The sequence below is a fragment of the Lycorma delicatula genome, chromosome 2 (genome assembly GCF_047948215.1).
Source record: "Lycorma delicatula isolate Av1 chromosome 2, ASM4794821v1, whole genome shotgun sequence".
Lineage (NCBI taxonomy): Eukaryota > Metazoa > Arthropoda > Insecta > Hemiptera > Fulgoridae > Lycorma > Lycorma delicatula.
Window position 1 is genome coordinate 152,691,754 of NC_134456.1, and position 17,051 is coordinate 152,708,804.

Consider the following 17,051-nt stretch of genomic DNA (forward strand, 5'->3'; position numbering starts at 1 on the left):
GATGCATCCATTCCTGTTATGAAACAGATAAAAAATTTCTCTCAAATTACATTGAAAGAGCCCAAACCATATTTAGAAATGTTTACTCATTCATGCTTTTGATCAGTTGTAAACAACCATCTTGTGGACAGCATATGTAAATATTCATGTAAAATATAATGCATCCATTCATTTGTAATGCATGTAGACTTAACTTGGTAGTCTCATGCACTTTCAATCCTTTATCCTTCATCCCTTATTATGGATTTTTTCAATATCCTCTGCAACTTTAAAGGTCATCTGGAATGTTCAGTATCATTTGTGCCATATGATCATTCTATAAATAATCATACCATTTGTTAAGTGTTCTAATCTATGGAACTGTCTCCATAATCTGCACCCAGCTTGGCTTTAGTTTCTTGTGCGATTTTGTCTTTCAAAAAGTAATGTCTGATCACCACATGAAATTCTCCTTCATTCATTTTTCACAAATCACAATACTTGATGAACTCAAATGACTGCCAGCAACAGACTACAAGATCTGACTAGATGTATGAAGGAAACTAAGACCTCAACAACGGTAGGAAACTAAGACAACAATAGTTCTTGATTACAAGAACTATTTTTGACTGCATAGAGTAATTAGATAGATACACCTTATATTTCAGATACAATCTGTAATTGTAGTATTAAAAATTTTTTGTAGTCCAGTTAGGGGCAATCAGTCAAAAGGATACAATCTAAAATGGTATTTTAAATTATTATTATTATAATTAAAAATTGATCTGGATTTTTTTATTAAATTTTTTGTCACTTTAGAAATTTGTTAGTTGGTTCATTAAGTTCCTCAATTTTATTATGAACAATATATTGTTTCATTAAGTTTTTATATTTTTCAACTGACATAACTACCAGTGGATTTATTTTTCTGATTTTACTATTAAAAGATTCTTAGATTCTTAACACAATTCATTTTTATAAATTTATATAATCTCATATTTAAAAATCTTAAAATTTTACTATGTTTTCAAGAATATAAAAGCATTTGAATAAAAGAAGGAGAATATAATTAATTATAAATAAATGACAATTATTCAATTATCATGTAAATTTGTTTTTCAAAATAAAATTAATAATAAAATGTTACAGCTTGTCGACCAGGATTCTGGGGTGAAAACTGTGCCAGTAGATGTGTATGTAATGGAGAACCATGTAACCTGCAGAATGGAGATTGTATACCACCTACAACTAGTACTCCTATACCTGTTACTTTCACTTTTACATCTAATGATTATACACCATCATTGCCTCATAAAAAAAATCTTGAGGGATCAAAAGAATTTCCTAGTACATCTACCACTTCATTGTTGACTAATAATTATCAGATTTCTGCACAGTTACCAACAACACCAACAATTTCTTTAACACATAGTACAAAAACTGGAGTACCTCAAGAAATACAACATCAAGAAATGGATTTCGATTCGACTGCAGTACCATTAGGTATTTCATTAGAAGATATGCAAACTACTTTGTTACCAGAGGATGAAGTCATGATTGTCTATCCGAGTATTAACCTGAAGTCATATCTGTCTACAAAACAACCACCATTAGAAAAAATAACTCGTGTGTTAACTACAATCAGTTCAAAAAAATTAATACAGAAATATTTACCTTCTGATACAGTCACACCATCTTATTGGCCGACATCAGAAAAAATGAAAAATTTATCAATGGTCAATTACCTTTCAAAAATTCGTGAACAAAACATTTATAATAATAAACTGACAGATTCTAATGATATGCTAACAACAGAGCAAACAAGAATGATAGATGAGAACAAAAATAATAAAAATATAAATATTAATAAAATGAATGTAAACATTAAAAAATATTATGGTTCAACAATACCACCGATTGTTAAAAATATAAAATATAGTTCTGACAATTTATTACCAAAGAAAAGTAATGGATTACCTCCACCAGTACCTGATGGTTCTGATAACAGTTTACAAATAAAAAATAACAGTGTTAAAAATATTACATCATTAGAAGAAAATGGAAATAATAATCATATTATTATAAAAACTAATGATATACAAAGAGATATGGAAGAACTGAATAATAATAATTTCAGTTATACAAATGGTGATACGGCTGTGAATAGTTCTTTGGTTAAAGCTAAATGGAGTAGTGCATTAGATGCAATTGATTTTAGTTCACCGTCAATTGTTATTTCAATTTCAGTAACTGTTATTCTCTTTTTAGCATGCACTGTAGTAATGATTACACATTGCACAAAAAGTAAAACTGAATTGACATCCTCTTCTTTTTATGATAGTAATGTGAAGACATGTCATGATAATGCTTTGGTGTGCAGTGGACATTATTCAACACCAGGTGGTAAGATATAAATAATTACTTGAAAAAAAGTATATGCATGTGCATGAAATGTAATATGACAATTTGTTAAAAAGCTCTAAAATTATATTACTGGACAGCAACTAAAGGTCCTTATATAATGATGAATCATGAAAGGGCTATTTAGAAAGTGAAATCATGATGGCTGAGATAGATACCCCTCCACCTTAATAGGTTGGCTCTGAAAAGAGTTGTTCGGTCTGTGAGCTGTGAGAGCTAATGATCAGGACAGTTTCAGACCCCAACTCCAGAGTTTATTAAAAGAACCATTTTGGACTAACATCTGTTGGCTGAAGATAGGAGCCTGACTGAGATGGTCAGCTGTGATGAGTCAACAGAGCTCTTCTAGCCTGAATGTGTTTGCCTTGTTTTTCTTGTCTTCAGTATATTGCCTGATTTAATTGAAGGCATTATGGTCTAGTATTGAATCACGACCTTGATATAGCTATCAGAAGGCAATAGTGAGAAATTTATATTTGTAGTGGTTGTCGTGAAAGATGGCATTTGTATTTAAACTATTGTATCTCAGTTAAAAGAAAACCCCTTAATAAAAATTAAGGTATCATCGGAAACTGTAATCATTTTTTCACTAAGTGGATTCAGCCAATTTTGGTTACCTTCATTTGTTTGAAAATTATGGGCGTGAAAAGCAGAATACTCACGATTTTTTGCACTTTTTTTGAGAACGTCAACTTTGAATTACTACAAAATCAAAACCGATCAAGATAAAGTTTTCTACTTTTGGAGGTAGATTAAATGATTGTTTCTGAATAGTTATAATTAAAATTTAATCCAAAAATACTATTATTTAAGCGTATAGGTAGTTTCAAGTAAAACCATCACATTTTTATTAATATTCGGTATAGAAAGAAGAAATTTCTTCTTATATCAGGCATTAATTTTGCAGAGTTTAAATTAAAAAACATTCACGTTTTATTGTGAGGATCATAAAAATTGATTTATAAACGTGGCAATATATATGATGGCCGGAAGAAGATGTATCGGTAAGCGATACAGTCTAAAAAACTATGCGATTCCTTCTGTTTGTGTGCTATATGCATGTGTGGCTATACCTTGTATTTTTTGTTTTAAATCTGAGTCACTAATAACCTCAATTAGGTTTTCATAACCATTTATGATAAGCCTGCTAGTTTGCATGTCACAGTAGATGAATTCTGAACTCAGTAACTGTTCTTACTAGATTTAAGAGAGTATTCCAAAAGGGTTGTTTATAAGTCATACAAATGTTCTAAAATTACATTAGAAAACGGTTAGGTTACCTTAACCTAATGAAAACATATCCTACCTCTCTCTGCTCTGGTCTGCTTTCAAGAAAAAGGCCAACGCCTACACTCTTCTATGCTGTAGGTTCATCACCAAGTTCTTAATATATCCATTCCCATCCTAACAGCAAATATCTTAGCTAACCAGGACTTAATGCCAAAATACCTATCTCAGGAAGTAAGCACCAAGGCAGGCCCCCAGCCACCTAGGTTGCTATTCTATCTATACATCCATAACAGAATCAGACTCTCTCAGCCATCCTCTGCAGAGTTAAGAATCTCAGGGAGTCAGCAACTATGTTCCATTCCCTTTTCAATTTTCCAATTAACTTATTGATGAAAACCATAATTGATCCTTGCAAGCTCTCAACTACTTTAGTACGTCAGCTGTGTACCAGGGGCAGACATATAAGGCATAGTACACAACATCAATGACTCTACACTCTGGACACAGTCCTGAATTAATCAAATCAAATCTGGCCAACCTATCTCAAAAAGCCCAATGTCTAGAAAGAAACTCTATAATATGCTGATTGGGGGAAATCCACCTAACAACCTGCATACTTCTCATATCAGAAAAAATACTATGCATGTAATGGCCATTGGACGATTCAGTTCACGTGACCTGTAATAAATGGAAGCCTTGGTCATCTATTTTTTTATGAGCTCAGAGTAGGAAGTTGGCCTACTTTCTTGGTATCATATTGTAATTGGTACCAGTCGCAAGTATATCAATGGGCTTAATACCAGAAATAACAAGTTATATCTAATATGACTAAGTTTGTGACTAATTGCAGAATAAATAAAAGTTGTTTCAAATGTATGATATCATACCAACCACAAATTAACCAATGCCTCATCCTAGAATAATATCTCTCTCTTTGAAAATATGCATTGTCTCAGTGCACTTAAAGCCACTGGTAGTTAAACTTTTGTGTGGTAGTACCTGTTAAATTACCAGTCTTCATGGCGTGAGTAGTAGCATCTTGGCTTTTCATCCAGAGGTCCAGGGTTTGAATCCTGGTCAGGCATAGCATTTTCACATTCTACAAAAATTTTCATTCATCTTATCCTCTAAAGCAATACCTAATGGTAGTCCTGGAAGTTAAAAAAAAAGAAAAAAGTATATGTTAAATTGTGGAGTTTGTCCACTGGTTTTTTCAGTTAATTGGTTCCAGTTTATTTTCATAAATTAATCAACTGTTGGAATTGTGTTTTTTTTAAATTTTATGTCAGCTTATATTTACATAATGAGCCAGCAAACATGTTCATGTAAAACTTTTTCCAAATGCTTTTGTTATGTTCTGTGGTGAGTTCACTACAAAGAGTATGCCTATTTAAAAATTGATGAAAACTGCTTATGGGCTTTATTTCAGTTGTATGTTAGGAGTTTAAGATAAACAATGGGCATCGCATATAATGTTTTATTAGGTGTTATGTTAAGTTCATGCATTGGTTACAAGGAAAACCCACCAGGTTAGTCTAGTGGTGAATATGTCATCCCCAACCAATTGATTTGGAAGTTGAGAGTTCCAGCGTTCAAGTCCTAGTAAAGGCAGTTACTTTTATACAGATTTGAGTGCTAGATTGTGGATACTGGAGTTCTTTGGTGGTTGGATTTCAATTAACCACACATCTCAGCAATGGTCGAACTGAGGTTATACAAGACTACACTTCATTTACACTTATACATATCATCCTCATTCATCCTCTGAAGTAATACCTGTACTTCAAAGAGAAAAAATATAATTTGATCTCAGTGCTAATAAAACTAATTTGTTTCTCCCATTAAAATGGATCCTCTCACAAAATTCTCAAATGTTTTGTTCTATATTCAGTTGTGCTTCATTATCATTAATGGGAATATTAATCTAATTAGTAATGGTACATCTAATTGAGAATAAATATTAAATTAGATGGCAAATGTTTTCATTCAATTTCCCTTGTTTGAAGATTATGATAATGAAGATAGAAAACAGTCACTAAAAAGTTTTGGTGATGCATCAAGTTTCCCAATATTCTCTAAGAAAAATGATAAAAAAACTGTCCTGGTGTGAATAATTCTAACAAACATAAGAATAAGATAGATGTCATCAACAATGATTTTATTTGTGCTTAAAATTTCACTGGATTATAAAACTGCTATAAAACACCAGACTGCTAGATTGGTTCATTTGTCCTGAAAAAAACTTTTCAGTAGCTCACATTGAACAGTAACTGTGTTTTTAATTTTTTTTTTTTGCCAAGTTGTAAACACTTTGTACTAGAAAAATACTAAAGTACAACTTATATATTTTTTGTACCTTATGACAAATAATTGTAATATTCTATTATACTGTTACTTTTATAGATTACAGTTTATTAAAAACATCCAAACAGATTCAGATCCCAATAAATTTAGATTATTAGAGTTACATAACTACTTAATTATTGCATTAGTTATGGTTATTTTGTCATAAGATTTGATAAATGAAGTTAAAACTTAATAGATTAATTTTGTTTTAGGTCAGCAAGTATTCTTTTGTCCAGCTTTCAGCAACACATATGCATTTGAACTGGCTCAAGGTAAATAAAAAGAAAATTGAATGAACCTGTTGTATTTGTAGAAATAACTTATTAACAAGTCATTTTTAATAATTTTCTGTCAATTAAAGGTGAAAAATTCCTTGTTTTGAAAGTGTACAACACCTTACCTGTTTCTTAATAATCAAACCAAAACTCATTCTCGTCAGCTATCCCAAATTTTTGAAGTATTTTCAAATTTAAGGAACAAAACCTGGACAGCTTTATTTCCAGAGGAAACAAAGGATCAATAATTTAGGAGTAGATACGCATGCATGATGCAGCAATTTTTTGCTGTGTAAAAAATGCAAATAATTGCTGATCATGGTATAAACAACCTAATATCGACACAGTTTCTAAATTTATAAATACACCAAATAAATAATAATTTATAAATAAAAATAAAATAACTTATTTTACACCTTATATTTATTAATTACTTATATAATACCACTTATCATATAGTAGGTAACCAGGATAACTGAATGACGATGATGTGTGATGCATGTTACTTTTTTTTTTACTCGCTACACTTCACCACCAGGGATGGACCAGCAGACATGCATTGCGCATCCCCAGCGGCTACCACTGCCTCTAACCATCTGAGACCCCTGCAAAGTCTGGCTATGCACTCAGTAGGCTGGGACTCTGTTTTTTTTTCTTATACCCCATGAACTCAAGCAGTCCCCAGTCAGTCATCATCAGTGGCTCACCTCAGCAAGCCACCTCCTCATGAGCAGAGCTGCCCTTGCAGTTCCCTACCACCAGCTTCACCCATTATCTGCATCTCTAACATCCTTATTCTTCTCCTTCATAATCCTTGTAAGATAGGAAGCGACCCGATTCCAGTCTTCCTGACTTTGCATCATTACTCTGATCATCGTTTCTGGGGTTAACCCATTGGTCCTATACTGCTGACAAACATCATCCCATTTGGGGCATAGGAAGGTGGTGTGCTCTGCTGTATCATAATCATTGCAGTATATGCAGCTAGGAGAGTCTCATTTTCCAAAGCGGTTAAGGTATGCAGCATAGTCACAGTGTCCGGTGAGCAGCTGCATGAGGTGAAAGTCAACCTCGCCATGCTTGCGTTTGATTCAAGCCCAAACATCTGAAATCACCCACCTTGTCCAAACAATGGTAGCCGAGTTGGTCCAGCACATCTGCCAATCATCCAGAAGCACCCACTCAGGCACCTGCTTCAGGCCGCCTTCGCAACATCATCACCTGAAGGTGAATGGGGGTACGCTACTGTCGCCACTTCTACAGAATTGCAGGAAATCATGCGAAATGCTGAGACAATCCTCTGCAGGCTGCAACCTTCTCCATGTTCCTTTTTATTTCAAGCTCCCGCCCAGACAAGAACTGCATACAGGACAGTCGACATTGCCACAGACAGCATCAATCTCCTCCTCAATGAGTGTGGGCCAGTCTGGTTCCCCATCAGCCTGCCCAGCCTGCTTAATACCTCTCCTGCTCGTTCTGTCACTTGAGCCAGATGTTCAATGTACTTCCTATTCTTCTGTAACCACATGTCCAGGTATTTGACATACCTGGACGTGAGTACTTCAGTGTCTCCAACATCTTCATTTCTCTGAGCTGTCGTCTATCCGTTAGCGCAATCGCTGATATCTTTTGTGGCGCTAAGGACAGACCTCATTGTTCAAGCCAGTCCTGGATCTTATTAATTGCAGTTTCAGCAAGCCGCTCCATGTCCCAATCTTTCTCACCTGCCACGAGGAGGGCCAGGTCATCTGCATAGGTCAGTAGTTGTACGTCACCGGTAAACCTCAACTTTTAGACCCCTTCAAAAGCTAAGTTCCTCAGGAACGGCCCAAAGACCGACCCTGTGGAACGCCCCAAAAATTTCCATGGGTACTTACCAATCTTCAGTATCTACATGCACCTGTCGTTGGTGCAGGTACGAGTTCATGATACCCCGTAAGTAGCCACTGTGTGTTTGGTCTCGGAGTGCCTCGTTTATGATTGCCCAGGGCACACTTCCAAACCCATTCCTGACGTCGAGGAAAACCACTAAAGGAATCCTCCGCCGACGCCAGGTGCCTCCTCCCGCTCTATCTGCAGCCCATTTAATGATATAGTCCAGTGCGTCCACTGTTGACCAACCTTTAATGAATCCAAACTGGCGGGAGGAGAACCGTCCGCCGCATCAATCTCTCCCCTTATTCGTTCCGTTATCATTTTCTAAAATAGCTTGCCCATTATATCTAGGAGGCAAATCGGGCAGAATTTCATTTGGACCATATCCGTCTCCGCCCGTTTCGGGATGAGGACCAATTTGGTAGCCTTCCAGCACACTGGAAAGCGTGACTCCTCTAATGCTTGATTGAACCGCTTCCAAGACGAGGGCAGGGTGTTGCGCCACCAATTCCTTGACCACACTGCCTGGAACCAGATCCGGGTCCGGACTCTTCCGTGGATGTATTGTGGTAACTGCCGACTGCAACTCTTCCACTGTGAAACGGTCGCATCTCTCCAGCGGTAATTCTGCCCACTCCGATTCTAGGACCGGGAATAACTCCTGAACGACCCGTAGTGTTATGTCCCTGGCGACTGGGGTAACAGGCTTGCCAAACGTGTCCATCACTAGTTTATATGCTTTCCCCTCGAGTCCGTGTCGACCTGCTCAAGTCAGTCCTAGCACGAAGCTAGACCTTGGCCTCTTTGATGGCCAGTCGAGGCTTGGCCTTGGCCTCTTTGATTCGCTTCTTGCCTGTCGATACTCCTGTCGTAGGCGTTTGTCAGTCCTCCCATGACGTCTCGTGTTTTGCTGCAGTCGTCTCCTTGCAGCCTGAGTCGCAGGCCTCTTCGCTGCATTGTCGAAGAACCATCAGTATGCTGTTCTCTTTCCTGACCACCTTCTGCGATTAGTTCTTCTGCAGGTAGCCTCTAGGCAGTTCGACAACCGTTCTGCCGTGACCTCTTCACAGTTATCGAACATGACTGCGACTTTGTCCACGACACTCCTAGCCTCTTGTGCTTATTTCCAGCTAAGGGCTCTTACGCGACCCATCCTCGCTTCCTCTACCTGGAATGTAATGGCTCGATGATTAGTTGCCAAAAATCTACTTGGATAACCTTCCAATCACGTATCTTTGGTACAAGTCTCTCTGATGATGTGTTGGATGTGACGGCTGTCACATCCAACACTGAGTTCCTCCCTCTTCCAATGTACGTGGGAGTGCAGCCCCTATTGCAAACCACGAGACCTGTGGACGCAAACATGGCCGACAGAACACAGCCTCTCCGAGTCGAAACATTCCCTCCTAGTTTGCAGCTTTCGGAGTTCATGCCCTCCATAAAGATAATAGGCTTCCTACATCTACTGACAAATCCCTCCAGGTCGTCCACAAATTCTTAAAATTTGTTAAATCCTGAGTTCGGGGAGATATAGGCTGATTTCAGTTTACAATCGGATATTTCTAGCGACATAAACCCTTTTCCTAGCCGCGTGGTCAGTTGCGCAAATCGCCCGGTAACATTCATGATTGGTGCGTCCGCATCTTCATCAACCATCCAAATATGCGCTGACACTCTCCTGACGTTCGGTTTAGAGATGGCAAGAATATTCACATCTTCATCCATCACTTGCTGCCATACAAGGTCATGTGTGGCAGCACTCCCGTTCGCATTTATTTGTAATAGCTTTATGAATAAGGATGAGGAATGGGCCCACTACTATTTCGATTGCTCGCTCTCATTTCCTGACAATACCAGGGGTTCAGCCCTACTCTCCTTCTGCAGGTTACATTGTAGCGTCTGATGACCCATCCTTTCAACTAATAGACGCTCTGCAGCCTGTTGGCATCCGCTTGTTTATGCTCCGGCTTACCACGTAGCACAGTTTCGTTCTGTCTACCCTTGTGCACCTGGCGGATATGTGGACCTCAGCCCAGCAACGGTAGTACCTTCTTTAGGGCTCTTTGAGCACTGCTCGGCAGTGAACCCATCCCACACGGATCCTGGATTCCAACAGTAGCGCGGTAGGTGGTCACGACGGTGGCGTGTTGGGTCTCGCCATACTCCTTCACGGCTTCATGAAAGGGGTTGGCACCGAGGATTGCATCTTAAATGCTCTTACCGAGGTGGAAAGCGCCGACTGCAAATATGTTTTGGCTATTTTTATTAATATAGAGGCAGCATTTCCTTCCTTGTGTTGGAGTTCTGTCCTCTATGTGGTGTTCGATGGGTTTCTGGGGTTGACATTCCCAGAAGGAGTCACGGCCCAGGCTTTCGCCGATGACTGTCTCCTTTTAGTTCGTGGAAATTCACGACCACAGCTAGAAAGCAGAGCGCAGGCGGCTTTGTCAACCGCCGAAGGCTGGATGCACATACAAAATTTAAAGATTTCTGTGCCCAAGACGAAGTTCATGCTTCTGAAGGGCGCAGACAAATTATCATGCAGTCGAAACCCCCACATTAAGTATAAAGGCTGTGTAATCAGCCGAGTAAGGGTTCATAAGTACCTAGGTGTTTTGTTTGATGACAAGTTGCTTTTTAGCAACTACATTAAACAAGTTGCGGCGGACGCTGTCTCTGTGATGCACAAACTTAGAAGGATTGCTCGGAAAGACTACGGGCTGTCTGGTTGCCAAATGTACTTGGTGTACCGAGGTGTCTTCGAGAGTATGATCGCATACGCGGCGCCAGTTTGGGCGCACAGGTTGGATAGAAATAGAGCACTGCTTCAAAATTTAAGGAGTGCCCAGCGCAGAGCCTTAATTGTATGCACTGGTGTTTTTAAAACAACCTCCTACGAGGCTACTACCGTATTGGGAAAGGCTCTCCCAATCGATTTAGTGGTGAAAGTTCGAGCAGCCATGTGGAAGTTGCGAAGAGGTCGGGAAACCGAGGTATTTGGGATGCGGTTTTGGGTAGAACCGGAACGGAACGGCTATCACAAGCACCGGGTCTAAATTTCGAACAGTTGCCCATTTCCCGCCTGCGGAAGAGGCTTTGGAGCCTCGCGATGGAGGCATGGCAGCATGAATGGCACACCACGACTAAGGGAAGATCTCTGTATAGATTTATACAGGATCTGGGGGGATTGTATGCCTAGAGTTCATTTTTAAGGGCGGCGGGTGCCCAAGTGCTCGCCAACCATGTGAATTTGATGCAATATCTGTTCAGGTTTCGCCTAGCGGCTGATGAGTTGTGTGTCTGCGGGGAGGTCCAGTCGAACGAACATCTAATGTTCGACTGCCCTGCTCTTGGGGGGGCCAGAGACCGGGCCACCCTGGAACTTAGAGGTCAGGGGGGAAAACTGGCCGCTCATAAACGGCGAGTCAATTTGGCGTGAGCCGCATTGTCGGACCGTGTGGGAGTTCCTCGATGAGGTTGCGATGTTCATCGCTTATCGTTAGATGTTGGATGTTCATCGACGTCATCGTTAGATTGGTTAATTTAAATGGGATTTATGTTTTTTGTTAAAAATATTTTTATTTAATTAATAAATTTAAATTCAAAAACAAAAATCAAATATAATAATGAAAATAAATATGCAAATTGTTATACACATAAATATGGTTTACTCTAGATTATACTGGTCACTATAACTGATGCACAATTTAAAAAAGTCATACTAAGAAAAAGAGCTTTAAATTTTATGAAAAGAAACATAAAGAAGTTACTGCTCTAATATTTCAGGGCTATTAAATAAAATTTTAGGAAATAAAAATTTACTTTTGTTATTAGTAAAGGCAGTAGATAATTTCCTCATTTTCGCCTCAACAAATATGAGAAAATTTGTTCTAGCAACTTGCTCTTGCAAAATATGGCAATGCATTCCCTAAGACTTAATGAAAATATAACTGGAAAGTACTCGAGAAATGTAGAAGCACTGTATATGTTCATAAGGAGTCTGTCTACTTTGATGAGAATGAAACCAAACTAATAGTCAATCTAACATTCAGACTGAATTAAAAATATTTTCGATTATACCTTTGCTATTATACCATGACTCTACATAATCTTTTTCCTGCAAATTGTTGAAATTTATAATAATGTTCTTTTTTATATAAGTAAAAATTAATTTGTAATTTGGTAGGAAATTTAACAACAAATAGTATCAAATGAGAAGTAAATATCTTAATTTTGTAATACAAAAGGAATCCACTCTATTATTTTTATTACGTGGTCTCTATGGTATGCATTTCAAAGACAACAATATTTTTGAAGATCGTACTTATAGATACCACTAGAAAGTCATGTCATTATAGCCGAGTTAAGTATATACTGTCATACTGTCAACTTCACCTTTTATTGGGCCAGAAAGAATTCCTATCTGTTACTCAAAAAGAAGTGAAAATCACTTGAGAAAAGATCTGAAAAATATGGTGAATGTAGAAATGCTTGTAAGATTTTTTTCAAGGTGGTTGCAATAGTTAAATAGGCAGTAAGGAGTAAAGCAATTTTAAGAAAACAGCTGTATTCAGAAGACCATGTTTGCAGGTTTCTGACAATTCTTGAGGATATTAGCCCATATTGCACTGGTAACAGTATTTTAAGCATCCATCATAAAAGTATCTTTCAATTCTGTATTTAAAAGGTATGGTAGCCACCTAGTGGAACTGCAGAACATTGTGGATAATAAGCCAATTCAGAGGCAGCTACTTCATTCATTGTTAAATTTTTAAAATTTCACCAATTTATTTAATGATCTAGTTCAATAGAATCTGTTACAAAGTTAACATCTGCTTAAGTGACACATGAATCAGTATACTGAGCTTTCATTCACTGACTGCTCAAAAAGCAAATAACAGAACTGTTCATGTTGCAAGAAGAGCCAACATCTTCATACTAATTTTGTGTATTCATGTCATCTGGTGTTCCAGTATCACGCTGTAACCAGTCAGCCATTCTTCAAAGAATGTCGCTAACTTGCAGGATAAAAGTGTGGTGTTTTTAACTTTTAGTACACTTTAAAGGTGTTTGCTTGCTTCTACCTATAATTACTATATTTGCAACATGTTTTTCTAAGTAATACATCATTTATTTACAGAGTTAAGAGAAGCTCATTATGATCATCCCAGAAGTGCTCGATGTCTAATAAGTGAACCAGTATATGCTGAACTGCAATATTAAATATATTTTACTAAATTAGCGTCATAATTTAAAATTTTAAAAATATTGGAATACTGTGAAATGTAAAAAATATCCTTAATGAAAAATAAGTTTAAATTTAAGATAATCTTTTTTATCTAGTATAAAGTAAAATAGTTTATTTTTTTACATTATCATTGTATTTAATCATTTTTCTACAATAAAATTTGACATTTATAAAGCTAAAATTATTTAAATATTTATAATTTTATTTATAACTTAACTTTATCTTATAATTTTTGTTTACTGTATTTGAATATCTAATAAATACTAGAATTTTGTGTTTAACACATATTTATTAATTGAACAATATCTTAATATTCACCACTTATAGAAATGGTTTTTAAAAGAATCTTAATTACAGACTTTATATAAGTTAATATTATTAATATAGTTTAGTAATACATTAAGTTTGGTTTGGACCACATTTCTGTCTAAATAAATTTTGTCATTCATTAATTCATTACAATCATTTATAAGATATCTTCTAGATTGTTTAAAATAACATTCTATATTAATCGTATAGTGCAGTCTTCTGGCTTACACTGACTCATACGAGAGAGTATGAATCTTCAGCAACAATCAGTATGGGTCCATTTAGGTGCTGAAGGAGTCTAGGTCTTGATCTTGTATATATTTACTATATGCCACAGATAAATTCAGGGAGTTGGGGAATGGAGTTTCCCAAGCATTAATTATTAATCACAACCAGTTATTTGTTTCTTTTATTTTGAGCTACCAACTAAATAATTGATCAGTTTCTGATGAATCAAATTTCGCAATTTAAATTTCCAATTGAAGTTTGTTGATTAATAAGTCACAAAACCAGTCTGGGAAGATGGTCACAACTTTTGTAGAGAAAGCTTTTTCCTGTCCTCAAATTATCCAAAACAAACATTTCTATTGTGCAGCAACATTTCAGGACAAAGTATGGTAAAAAACCATTAAAATAAGGTGATACATCCACAACTGGAAAAAATAACTAGAAAAATGGTGTTTGTAAAGGGAAAGTTCTATCTGATTTAACTGTGTTTGCACCATGTATTGAAATCAAGTATAATATCAGCAAGTTCAAAAATATAAAATTCTGCAACAGACTAGTTTTCCGGAAATGCTTGAAAACTATGTTAAAATATTTTTATGATGTTTGATGCTTGAATATTTCTGCTTGGATGTGCAGGATATTAACGAAGAAGATGGTTTTTTTACTTTAGCGATAAGGTAGGAGGAGTAAGCTAAGGAGAGAGTCATTAACAGTAGACAACACAAGGAACAAAAAACTCGAGAAACTGTGCAATAAATACAAGATTTGCCTAAGTGTGTCTCATGCTATTTCCTGGAAAAGCTGTACAGATCATACTTTTTTCACAAATTAAGAATACAATTAGTCATATTTCAAGTATATTCTTTATTTACAATTACATGTTTTATGTGTAATATCTGTAGGTGATACTGTTCATGTCTATAGTTCCACATCTAAAAGAATAACTGAATACAATAATACATATTAAACATAGCCAAATATAAACAAAACTTGTTTATATTTACAGAAAAAATAGTAAACATCTTAATATTAAAAATAAAGAGGAAAGGAAAACATATAGGATTGACCATACTGCTTGACAAAAAATGTTACAATGATTTTTTCCCTGTTTTATTATAATCAAAATTTACAAGTAATAATGATAACATCAACAATTTTTGAATTACAATTTCAATTGAAATTATATAATTGTACATATATATCAGTATAGACAATAAGTAACAAAATAAATAATCAACACAGTACCATACATTAATAAAAAACAAGTTAGAGATTAAATAAAAATATAATGAAGTAAGATCGGGGTACATCATTTTGGTGTCTCAATGCAACTAAAGTAGCCTTTAGTCTAAATAGCCAATTTAACCAATAGTGTTTGTGCATATACACATGTTATTGTATGTATTTGTATCTGTATGTTGTACAATAGTCTATATTATATGGGAGCAATATGAAAGTGAAAATTACAATTACATCAATTATAAGCATGCATTTTGGGATATACATTAATACAATAATATTTAAAAAATATCAACAAAACCAGAAATAACAAATCAAATAAAATATTGTTCCAGATATGACCTTTGAAGAATATGTTATTACTTAATTTTTTATGTTATCATTTTAATTCCAATTACTTATGATTGGTAATAAAGATAGTTATGTATAAGGTCTTTCTAATAGACCTTCGGAAATATTTATATCCACAACTGTTACAAAGTTACCATTTCAAAAAATTCTTCATGATTAATAATAAATGCCTAACACAAAGATTAGGAGAAATAACATACCATTGATTGCGTTGTTAACTAATATAAATAATCCTTAGATGATCGTGTCCATATATTGGCCTTTGGTTCAAATGAGACAAGTAAACATTCATAAAAAAGTGTCTTAATGATAGTGGTTTAAATTATAAATTTATATTAAATTCAGCTGTCTATACATTTATAGAAAATGATAACTAATAAATCAATAAAATAATTATCAAGTAAACCAATACCTGAATCAAGCCTTTATGTCAAATCTTAATTATGCAATCACTTATTGCTTGAGTTACTGTATCATTATCTGGATATAATTGTATATATTTATGGTGAATAATTTATTATTTTTATCAATTACTCCAAAACTTTTGTTTATGTTTAAATTATATAGCAAGTTCAAATGTATTAATAACATTAGTAATAGTAGAAGTATCTATATTTAAAATATCGTTACTATTATTATTACAAACAGCATCGTAATAATAGTATTTTTCTTAGTACAAACACATGATATATATATTGACATTTTTCCTATTATATATAAATATATGTGAATAAATTGCATTTTTATTTTGAAACAGTAGCATAGTTGGCATTCAATATATACTGTTGTCAACCAGATTGTGGATAAACAATGCTAACTATATCCACAAATGTGAGTGACGAATCATCAATCATGATTTCATTAATGCTTTCTTTCTATCTTACCTCTAACTCTTCCAAATAGTAGCTGGCATCTTTCTCTGCAAAAGAGGCATTTTTGTATATAATAATCTCCTCATCCAATGAAAATCTCTTTCCTCCAAGTGAAACTTTAAGGTTAGGAAAACAAGTAGGTCGCTTGGGACCAGATCGTGAATTGTAGCCATGGCAACTGTTTAAGGGTGAGTAGGCGCACTAAGGAAAAGCACTTTCTTCTTCAGATGTGGTCTCAAAATTCTATTACTACTATCCCAAAAAACAGTTGCCATCACCTTCCTGGCCAATGGAATAGTCTTCATCTTTTTCAAGGCAGGTTGACTGTTGACTCAGGAGTGTAGTGGTGGATTCACATGACAAACATGTGTTTGTCATATATTAACTGAAGAAGAGACTACAGGCATTCTGTTGATATGCCCATAGTCTGTTGTCCAGTACCATTTAGTGAACTTTTTCGATGATATTGGTGGTGGTAAGCTGATATGACCACGTTTTTCAATCTTTTTACAGTGGCAAATAATGTTCGTATACAGTATCATCGTGTTCATAATTAACTTTATAACCATATAAATACTCATTAATAGGTATTCGCATACAACAATTGTCATCATTGCAATCGCACAGATCACAAACAGAATTAATCAGAGATTCTGTCAATTATTCTTACTATACAAT

At 35.5% G+C, this 17,051-nt stretch overlaps 1 protein-coding gene across 5 annotated transcripts in view; it reads left to right on the forward strand.

Moving 5' to 3' along the window:
• LOC142319328 (uncharacterized) overlaps window positions 1–13,617 on the forward strand; it is a 62,351-nt gene extending 48,734 nt beyond the window's left edge. For 2 of the 5 annotated variants that reach the window (XM_075356494.1, XM_075356495.1), the window contains exons 6-8: window positions 1,129–2,382; window positions 6,189–6,248; window positions 13,267–13,609. In XM_075356494.1, coding sequence (XP_075212609.1) covers window positions 1,129–2,382; window positions 6,189–6,248; window positions 13,267–13,349 — 1,397 coding nt within the window. In that variant the 3' untranslated portion in view covers window positions 13,350–13,609. Of the gene's footprint in view, window positions 1–1,128; window positions 2,383–6,188; window positions 6,249–13,266 lie in introns of all 5 variants that reach the window. The other 3 variants (XM_075356498.1, XM_075356496.1, XM_075356499.1) reach the window with 3 other exon arrangements.
• The last annotated feature ends 3,434 nt before the right edge of the window (window positions 13,618–17,051 follow it).